This window comes from Phocoena phocoena, chromosome 19 (genome assembly GCF_963924675.1).
Source record: "Phocoena phocoena chromosome 19, mPhoPho1.1, whole genome shotgun sequence".
NCBI classification, from domain to species: Eukaryota; Metazoa; Chordata; class Mammalia; order Artiodactyla; family Phocoenidae; genus Phocoena; species Phocoena phocoena.
Genome location: NC_089237.1, coordinates 10,465,004 through 10,475,476, shown reverse-complemented (window position 1 = coordinate 10,475,476; position 10,473 = coordinate 10,465,004). Strand labels below are relative to the sequence as shown.

Sequence of the window (10,473 nt, the reverse complement as noted above, 5' to 3'; positions counted from 1 at the left end):
CTACTTCGGGGTCCGTCTGGCGATTTTTATTTTATCCCCGGGTTTACTGCAGCAGCTCTTGGTTGGAAAAAGGAAAGAAAGAAATCTGCCTTCTCTATGGGCCCCGCAGGGTTCGGGGGCGCAACGGAAGCACCCGAGAGCAAAATGCAGGGGCGGGTGTGAATGGGGTGAACCTCGTAGGCACGGGAGATCCGCGGGGAGACCCTGGGCAAACGAAACCCAAATGAAAAACACAGCACGCAGAGGCCGTTGTGAGTGCGCGGCGGCGGCGGCAGGCGGTGGAAGCAACACCAAAGATCATATTTGAAATATGGATCCTGGGGGCGCATATCTCCAGGCGGGCGGGAGCCCTGCGACCGAGCATGGGACGGGGGCTGGGTGGGGTTCTTCCGGAGAACCTGAGAAGCTGCCCTGACGCTGGGAAGGGGTGGACCAGCCGACGTCGTAGAAAACGACGCGTCCCGCTTCGGCGCCCACGACCCCCGCGTGCCGCAGGCGCGACCCTGCGGCGGCCAATGTGGCCCCAAGGCTTGCCCCAAGGGGCCACGACCTCGCGGCGCGCCGGACCCGTTCCCCGCCCCGCGCGCCCGACCGGGCCCTCCCACCTAGAGCCCCAGCTCCAGCTCCCAGCTGCTCTCTGAGGAGGGACGTGGGGGCGTTAGGGGATTCACCACCCAAATGAAAGCCGACCCTTCTCGGGCGGTGCGACTAAGAACAGAAACTTGGGGGTGGGGACGCAGAGGGCGGAGTGGAGCCCTTAGGGACAAAGCCATCCCTCCTAGAAGGTGCATGGGGCAGCGCTCCGGACTCCCACACAGCCTCCCCACTCTACTCACCGCCCACCCCCCGCACAGTCCCACAAGGTCAGCTGCCCCAAAGCCAGCGCTAAAATGCAAAGTTACATACGCCAGAGCTAAAGTCAAAGACAAGTTCCCCTACTAAGAACAGAGGAGAGAAATGAACTCTTGTCAAAGCCTGGGCAGATTTTGTAGTCGTTGCTAGTAAATTCTCCCTCAGCTACTTAAACTCCACCTCTGGGGGCCTTAAAAAGTCACACTAACTAGAGAGCTTTCTCAGCCGGGGACTGGCTGGGGAAGTCACAGGCGGCCCCTTCCGGGCAGAGCCCAGACCTGGGCTCCGTGGGCGGGTGATGGCATCTCCTGGCAGAGATCGTCCATTCAGAGAGCGAGTTTCTTTAAGAAGCCGTTTGTTTCCCCGGGTTGGCACGGGTCAGGCCCCTTGGGGCCCTAAACTGTCAGTGACCATCCTCGGGTGTAGGGCCGTTAAAAATTTCCCGGCTTCTCCAGGGTCCACTCTTTCGGCCCTCGGTACTCAGGGCGGGAGCCTGCGGCTCGTCAAGATAGCATCGCTCCTCTCTTGGGGCCCTTGAGGGCCCCTAGGGGCCCCAGCCTGAGGTGACACCCAGGAGAATTCTGCCCCTCGGCGGAACCGAGGGGCGCGATCTGCCCCCGGCTGGAAGGGGGCAGAGTCAAAAGCGCAGACCGGCGGCACTTCTCCGGGGTTCCCCGTGAGGCTTGGGGTATCCCAGGTCGGAGGCAGGGGCCCCGCTGAAGGCTCTGGGAATCCCGAATTTATAGCTCCACTCGCCTGCGACTCCCTCGAAGGGGCCAAGACAGGGGGTGGGACGGTAGGGGAGACCCCACGGGAGATTTCCCAGGAGGGGCTCGCGGGGCGCATCGGGGGAGCTTCCAGGGCGCTCATTGTTCCGCACCCTTCAGATTCTGTCTCTGCCTCCTCCTTGCATCCATTCGCAGTCCCGCGGACCTGAGCTCCTCCCCGCACCCGCTGGCAGGTGAGGGGTGGTCTAGGGTCAGGCTTCGAGGTGGGGCGAGGGCTCTGGGAGTCGGCCTCTCTCCACATCGGCCCACCCACCAGCAGGACAAAGTAAATAACGACGCGAGTTCCCGGGTTCGGCGGATGCTTGTGTATTTTGGTCACTTTCCACAGAAAGGCTGGGAGCGGGGGCGGCCGCGGGCTCCCGGGGCTTCTTTGGAGCTTCTGGGCGTCCCCTCCCGAAGTCTTGGGGAGCCTTTGGCTGCTCGCACAGCCATATCGGCAGCTCCAGAAAAGATCCGCCGTTTTGGCCGGCGGGAGCCACCCTTCCTCCCCAGCTCAGCAGCAGGCCGCCCGGCTCCTGCGCAAACCCGCCGTCGGGGCACCGGGTTCTACAGCGTGGCCCCCGAGATCCGGAGTGCGGGCCCCGGAGGGGCGCGGGCGGAGCGAGCCGAACAGCGGCCTGCGGAGTCCGACGCCCCTGGCGGCGCGGAGGCTGCAGCGGCCGCTCGCCCTCCCTCGGCACCCCCCTGCCCGAGAAGCCTCGGAAACACCCCTTGGAAAAAGATTTTCCAGGGGATTTTCTAGCGAGGGGGCGGGCGGAGTGTCGGGAAGCTAAGACCCTCCCCGGACGAAGGGACTGTCCAGGACAAGGTCGCTGCAGACCTCCAGACAGACCGACAGCGCCGACGACCTGGCAGTTGGTAGGCTCAGTTTGGAAGGGTGACTGTCGCGCTGACAGCGCTTACCCCGCCAATCTCGGGGAGCCTTCCCCTTCTACGGTCAAGTTGTCTCACACGAGAGCTCCTCTCCCGGGACACGAGCGTCAGGAAAACGCCCAAAACACAGCAGGGGGAGGAAAACCTTTTCCTGTGTCCCCCTCCCAAAGAATTCGCCTCCCTCAGCTTCTATAAACCCAGAGAGCCCCCCTACCCCAGGACTACAAGCAGGCGTCGCCCCCACCCAGGCCGGCGCGTCCCCCCAACACCTTCTCAGGGTAATCTTGGGTTTGCGCCTCAAGCTTGTCAGCGGGTAGTCGCTGCAGACCGAGCCCCTCTCTGCCCCTCTCTGGGGCAGCCAGAAAACGATCCCCACCCCCAGGACCCCTCCGGGGAGGAGCCACGCGGGCCGTCTTGAGCCGCGGCCGCCAGGGCAGCAGAAGCCGCCGAGCCGCGGGAGCTGCGAGGTGGTGGTGAAATGGTGGAGTCAACGTGTTCGTCCTTAAACACCAGACCGTCTCCAGGCTTCTCCCGGAATCCCGGGAGAAAATGAGCCCAACGCATGCTTTGGGGGTTCGCTTCCCCACCTCGCCCCTCCCCCGCTTTCTCGAGCCCCCGCGCAGTCCCCACCCAGCATTCCGGGACGTGTGTCAGGGCGGGAGCGGAGACCCGGATGGCTCTTTGCCCACCCCCACCCCCACCCCCCCGCTCGTTCCACTCTCGCTCGGCTTTTGCTCCTTTTCTTTCTTCCATGGACCCTCAGCCAAGGGATTGCGCAAACTTCCTGCTCCCGGTCCTTCAAGGGCCCGGAGCTGGGGGCCCGGACACACCCCCGGGCAGGCGCGCCCCTGCCCCTGCCACTTGGGCCGCCCTGCCCCCTCCTCAGGTCCCCTCCCTCCTCACTCCGACCCCACAGAGATCGCAGCCCCGCGGGCGGCGCCCTCGGAGGCCGCGTGGGGCGCAGCAGCTCCCCCAGCCGGACGCTGGAGCTGCACGCCGGAACGCGCCGTCTCGCCGCCGGAGGTGCTAAACTTCACACTCAGCGGCTTCTCCGGCCGCGTCGGGAGGGCCTCGGCTCGGCTGCCGCTGCCGGTCAGGGAGCAGGGAGAGCGAATTCGTGACGAGTGCTTGGCTCCTCGGCCATTCCATTCACCTCCCTTTCGTGCGGCCCCGCTGTGCCCTGCTCAGCTTCAACCTTTTCTTGACCCTCCCTGCTCCCTCTTTCGAAGCCCTTCCCGGGACCCCACGAAGTCCTCTCGGGCCCCCAAGCCGACCTGGACATTCTCTTCGCCCCCTCTTTGTCTTCCCTGCCTCCCGCCGTGTTGGCCGCGGGCTGGGGGCGGGGGGTTGCTGCTGGAAACTGGACATCCCGCCCTCGCCCCAACAAGGAGAGTGCTGAGGGTAAACTAGGAGCCTCCCAGGTTCCGGGGTGGGATTGGAGAACACTCTGGTAAGGTTCTTGAGCCCTAGGGCCCCAAGCTGGCTGCTCCTCTATCCCCTTTCTCCTCTCCGCGCTCTCCCTGGCGGTCCTCTGCACCCAGTCGTCTCTCTCCTCCCTATCCTTTCTCTTCCCATTCCTCGCCTTCCTAAATGCCCTAAGCCTCGCGGGGCGGGGCGGGGCGGGGCGGCGGGACATAGAGAGTGGGGGCGCGAGCTGCCCCTGCTCCGATTCCGCCCCCTGCCGGCGACCCCCAGGGAGTCTGCACATGATGCAATTCGGTGCAAATGGAAACTGCAGTGGATGCTTCCGTGGCCCCCGGCAGGGGTCCCTGGGCAGTGTACGCTGAGAATGAGAGGCGAGGGAGCCGGCCGAGGCGGTAGGCCGCAGGCGAGGGGTCGCAGCCAGACCCTCGCGGCCCCGTCAAGCTCTCCACCCCGCCTCGGCCCGCCGCCGACACACCTCTCCGGCCCGGTCCCGTTCCCTCCCTCCAGTGTCCCTCTCCCAGGCTCGCAGATCCCTCCCCCTGCACCTCCCCGGCGCCCTCCTCCTCCCGGCCCCCTCCCGCGCCCTTCCTCCTCCCCCCCCACCCCCACCCCCCCGCCGCCCAGGCCCGGGGCCTCCGGTAGGCCCGGCTGCGCCAATCCCGGCCGCGGCCCGCCCCCTGACGCCGAGCAGGGCCCGGCGAGGCCCCGCCCGCTGACGTCCGGATTTGCATGAGTTCTTGTGCAGCCGCGGCCCGGGCTCAGTTGTCTCAGCGAGCGCGAGCCGGGAGCCGGGGCGGCGCGGGCAGCGGCGGGCGGCCGGGCTGTGCTGGGCGAGCGGCGGCGGCGGCGGCGGCGGCGGCGGCGCGGGCGGCGGGGGCGCCTCGGCCGGGGCGGCAGCGGGGCGCCGGCGGGAGCCAGCAGCGTCTGCAGCCGCGCCGGCCGCCCGCGCCCCGGCGCGCTCCGGCTCGGCCATGGAGCTGCCAGCTGTTGGCGAGCACGTCTTCGCGGTGGAGAGCATCGAGAAGAAGCGGATCCGCAAGGTAGGGCGGCGCGGGGGCGACGGCGAGGCGGCGGGGGAGCGGCAGCCGGAGCAGCCCGCGGGGAGGCGGGGAGGGGGTGGGGAGGCTGCGGGCCGGAGCCGGGGATCCCGCGGAAGCTGATGGAGTGCTGTCTCTTCCCCCCTCAGGGCAGAGTGGAGTATTTGGTGAAATGGAGAGGCTGGTCCCCGAAGTAAGTAGCGGCCGAGGGGCGGGGGAACCCGGTGCCGAGGCGCGGGGCTCCCGGGCTCCGGACCCGCTGGGCTGGTGGGGTGGTGGGGGGAGCGGACGGGAGGCGGGGTGGAGGTGGGGTGGAGGGAGGAGGGGGTGGGGAAGTCGGTGGCAGGCACTGGGGAAGCCGAGCCGCCGAGCCCGAGCCCGGCGCCCTGTGTTGTGCTCTGCTCTCCGGGAAATGCCATCACTAATTTATGCACTAAAAGGAGCCGGAGGAGCTGGAGAGACGCGGGGCCGAGCCGGGGAGGCCGGCGGAGGGAGGGAGGGCGCAGGCACTGACTGATGTGCAGCAGAAAATGGCTCCTTTCCCCTTTCCCTCCACCGAACGGCTCCATATTGCAAAACCAAAAAAAAAAAAAAATTAAAAAGCGACGAAAATGCAATTGTGTGCCTCTTCCCTCCTAGTGGTGTAGGGAGAGGAAGAAAAAAAGCAGAAAATGTTGGGAACTGTCACTGCGGCGCTTTTGGTGGGGAATTTTTTTTTTTTAATTTGAAATGCGAAGGCACCGGATGGAGACAGACGCGCAGGCACACACACACATACACACACACACACACACACACAGAGGCATATTTTTGTGTTGCTGAGTATTTGGGGGTTGCTTGCCCGTGACAGCGGGCTCCAGGGCCGCGAGGGGTTGTGGGGGGCCGCTTGGCTGACGGTTATCGGATTAGGGGTCAAATGGAGAATGGCTGAAGCCCTCGCGGAGACTCGGGGCTGGGGAGAGGAGGAGGGGACTGCGACTTTGCATTTTGGCTGCTTTGCACGCAGGGTTCCTGGTGAGCAAAGTGGCTTTGGAACATGTCGCAGTAACATGCTTAAAATTCTTGACAACTGCAAAATAAACTGCTAGTTTCATTTTCCTTACCCCTCCCCTTTCTTCCTGCCCTTGTGTGTTTATTTTGACTCGGGGAGGGTGTATCAGGGACCGTGTCAGGCCTGCAGAAATTTACTCTCCACCCCCACATCCACAGCTAAATAGCTTTCGGTTCATGAAGACAGAGTAGGGCCTTATGTCATTCCCCACCTGGAGGCCGCAAAGCTGGCTCGGTTTTTTTTTTTACGCCGTGTCCCCCTCCCTTTTCCCTTGCAAGATATAACACGTGGGAACCCGAGGAGAACATCCTGGATCCCCGGCTGCTGATCGCCTTCCAGAACAGGTGAGCGTCCCTCAAGCAGCCGCCTCTCGCAGCCGTGACCGTATATGGGAATGGGAGAGTGGGCCAACGCTGCAACAGGAAAGGGGGAAAGGGCCGGGAGGGGGCTGGCAGGAGTCCCCTCCCCCCCGCCCCGGGTCTGAATGGGCACGGCTGGGGCCTCGGCTCCTCTAACCAACATCCTTGGCGGTTGCTGCAGCTCGCGGGGGGGTGGGGGTGGGGGTGGGGGTGGGCAGGGCCGGAGAAGGAGAGGCTTGTGTTTGGGGGAAACTGTGGGAAGGGTGCGTGCGGGTGGCCCTACAGCTGCGCGGAGAAGTTGGGGCTGTGCCTGGTTCCCTGCCGGCCCCCGTCCTTTCGCTACCTTGAAGCCCCACCCCCGGAGCCTAGGTGTTGCGTTCCTGCTGCCACTGGCCGCTTGGCACGGGCAACTCTCGGGGCAGCTCCAAGGGAGCTGGCATTGTGAAACCACCGGACGTCACGGAACTGAACTTAACCAGTTGGGGACTGGAGAAAAGTTGACGAGGCCTTAAGTTGCCACACTCACCCCCCAGGGAGCTTGGGATTGGCAGGGGGCAGATTCTTTCTGGAGCTGCGTGCCCTTCACACCTCCCACTAGGCTGCTTGGTGGGTCTGGACCCCATTCTCAGGGCAGGGGGAGCTTGGTCCAAAGGGTGTGGGATGGGCACTGCCTGGTGGTGGAGGGGTGGCTTCTGACGAGGGGCTCATCGTGGGCACAGATGCTTGTCACGCTGCAGCTGCTGCAGCTGGATTCACCGCCGGTGGCTGCGGTTCTCTGTTTCGGGGAGGACAGAAGGGGGAAGGGCGATCGAGGAGGGGAGGAGCGGCAAGAGCCCGCGGAGCTGGGCCACACCGCTGCCTTCCATCCCTCCTCCCCCTTTTATTTTGCATTATTTCCTGTGGCGCGTTTGGCGCTAAAACTGTAAACTCTAGACCCTTGGAACAAGCGACCAACAGGGAAGCTGCTCTTCTGCGATGTAGGGGGACACCGAGAAGGGATCCTGCCCAGGTTCCACCTGGGAGTTCACCACCCTATAACCATGTCAGCGGCTGATGGCCATGTTGCATAATGGGTCCCCAAAGACTTAAAACGCAGGCTGTTGCAATGCCATGCAACTTTGGATGCCCGGGCCCCCAGGCATGGTGGAACTCCCCTGGGTTAGCCCAAGGATGGGGCGGGGGTTGCCTAGGGTCGCTGGAGAGCGGATTTCTGGCCCGGGAATGGTTTGCAACTTTGGCCAACGCTGGAGAGTCACTCCCTTCTCCCATAGAGAGCTGGGCAGTGCTAGGATCATCCTGCCCCCAGCCTCAGGTCACCCTCCACCAGGCCGCAGGCGGAAGCCTGGCAGCTGTATTGACCACCGCCACCAACATGGGCTTTAATAATAATTTGGAAATCGGGAGGCTGGGAGCCCGGGCTCGTGGAGGAGGCGGTGCTTCTGCGTGCCGCCCCGCGTCGCCCAGCCCAGCAGCTCTGGCAAGGCCTTGTCAGAGCCGGTTCACCAGGTGGCTGCGAACCTGGCCAGGCCCTGGCCTCGGCGTCCGGCCCCCGCCCCCAGCCCCTAATTGGCTCATTTGCCGCTGTGTAAACAAGGGCGCAGCCCCTCCCCCTGTTTAGTGCCTGGCCTTTAAGGAACCGAGTCCTCCCTTCTGCCGGCGGCACTCGTTATCTGAATCTTAATGAGGTCATTAGCATCCCGTGCCTCTGACGGGAGGCCCAGGGTGGACGCACACCTCATTTGGACTTGTTTGCATCCCCTGGACCCCGAAGCCCAGTGCACTTTGTGCAGGGCCCCGGACCCAAGGCTGTGGAGACCAGTACCAAGCCGCCCAGCCCCAAGCTGCAGGCAAAGAGGCAGGGCTGTGGGGGGCCCGGGTCAGGTATGGACATCTGAGGTGGGGGAGACCTTCGGAGAAGACCCCTTGGGCAGATAGGGGTTGGTGTGGGTGTAAAGCGGGACTCTGGGCTGGACCGAGGCGATCTTCTGCCGTGCGCTCTTGATCCCTCCGGTTCTTGCTGGCCCTGCTGCTCACCAAAGTGGGGGCATCACGCAGGCTGGGGCATAGCAGGAGGGAGGTGACTCTGAGGCTAATAGCACTGCCTTCTGTTCCCTCTCCCCAGGGAACGGCAGGAGCAGCTGATGGGATATCGGAAGAGAGGGCCGAAGCCCAAACCACTGGTGGTGCAGGTGAATACACTCCCTGGCCCCGGGGGCCGTCCAAAAGTTTGCCGTGACATTGCCACCTGAGCTGCCTCCAGTCCCGGAAGTCAGGGCGAGTTCCTCCAGAACACCCAATTCCACTTCCTTTCATCGTGACCTCCCACACCCTTCCCCGCCCCCCACCCCACCCCACCCCATAACGCAGCTGCTGACCTGGTAGGGGCTGGGACACTCCTGGAGCTTGAGGCTTGCTCCGGGGCTGGCCTTACCCCTCCTCTTACCTCTTCCTCCATTTCTACCCCCATTTCCCTAGGTACCTACCTTTGCCCGTCGTTCCAACGTGCTGACCGGACTCCAGGACTCCTCGGCTGACAACCGCGCCAAGCTGGAGCTGGGTGGTCAGGGCAAGGGCCAGGGGCACCAGTACGAGCTCAACAGCAAGAAGCACCACCAGTACCAGCCTCACAGCAAGGAGCGGGCAGGCAAGCCCCCACCGCCAGGCAAGAGCGGCAAATACTACTACCAGCTCAACAGCAAGAAGCACCACCCCTACCAGCCGGACCCCAAAATGTATGACCTGCAGTACCAGGGCAGCCACAAGGAGGCGCCCAGCCCCACCTGCCCGGACCTAGGCGCCAAGAGCCACCCGCCCGATAAGTGGGCCCACGGCGGGGGTGCCAAGGGCTACCTGGGAGCGGTGAAGCCCCTGGCCGGTGCGGTCGGGGCTCCAGGCAAGGGCTCCGAGAAGGGTCCCCCCAACGGGATGACGCCGGCCCCCAAGGAAGCGGTGACGGGCAACGGGATTGGGGGCAAGATGAAGATAGTCAAAAACAAGAACAAGAACGGACGCATCGTGATCGTGATGAGCAAGTACATGGAGAATGGCATGCAGGCAGTGAAGATCAAGTCCGGGGAGGCAGCCGAGGGCGAGGCGCGCTCCCCCAGCCACAAGAAGCGGGCCGCCGAGGAGCGTCACCCCCCTGCAGACAGGACTTTCAAAAAGGCCGCGGGGGCGGAGGAGAAGAAGGTGGAAACGCCCTCCAAGAGGAGGGAGGAGGAGGGGCCGGGGGCCGGGGACCCGCAGCCCCAGGAGGCCGGCTCCCGCAAGCTCTCCCCGACCAAGGAGGCCTTCGGCGAGCAGCCGTTGCAGCTCACCACCAAGCCTGACCTGCTGGCCTGGGACCCGCCCCGCGGCACACAGCTGCCCTCCCACCATCACCACCACCACCACCATCACCACCATCACCACGCCGTCGACCTAAATCTCTCCCACGCGCGCAAGCGCTGCCTCTCCGAGACCCATGGCGAGCGAGAGCCCTGCAAGAAGCGCCTGACAGCGCGCAGCATTAGCACCCCCACCTGCCTGGGGGGCAGCCCCACCGCCGAGCGCCCAGCCGACGTGCCCCCCGCTGCCGCCCTCCCGCAACCGGAGGTCATCCTGCTGGACTCGGACCTGGACGAGCCCATAGACTTGCGCTGCGTCAAGACGCGCGGCGAGGCCGGGGAGCCGCCCAGCGCCCTCCAGGTGAAGCCTGAGGCGCCCGCAACCGCGGTGGTGGCAGCTGCGCCGGCGACAACGGCCGAGAAGCCTCCGACCGAGGCCCAGGACGAGCCCGAGGAGCCACTCAGCGAGTTCAAACCCTTCTTTGGGAATATAATTATCACCGACGTCACCGCAAACTGCCTCACCGTCACGTTCAAGGAGTACGTGACGGTGTAGCCTTCCGAAAGGCGTTGGAAGGGGAAGCGCTGTACCCGCAGGGGCGTAACACCTGGGGCCTGGGGGCGGACTCCTCCTCTCTCCAACTGCGGGAGATCCGGGCCAGGCCCCAGCGCGAAAATGCCAGAAGCCGCGGCAACCGCGCCCCTCCACCGGGTTCTGTCCGGAGCGCCCGGCCCACACTGGCGCCTTCCACGCCGTGCCTG

General features: G+C 64.9%; 1 protein-coding gene across 1 annotated transcript; it reads left to right on the top strand.

Annotated features, from left to right (window-relative positions):
- The first annotated feature begins 4,909 nt into the window (after positions 1-4,909).
- On the top strand, positions 4,910-10,267 carry CBX4 (chromobox 4). Its single transcript, XM_065896674.1, has 5 exons — positions 4,910-4,978; positions 5,125-5,168; positions 6,305-6,370; positions 8,508-8,574; positions 8,861-10,267. The coding sequence occupies exons 1-5, from the start codon at positions 4,910-4,912 to the stop codon at positions 10,265-10,267; spliced, it is 1,653 nt and encodes a 550-aa protein (XP_065752746.1).
- Positions 10,268-10,473: the final 206 nt, after the last annotated feature.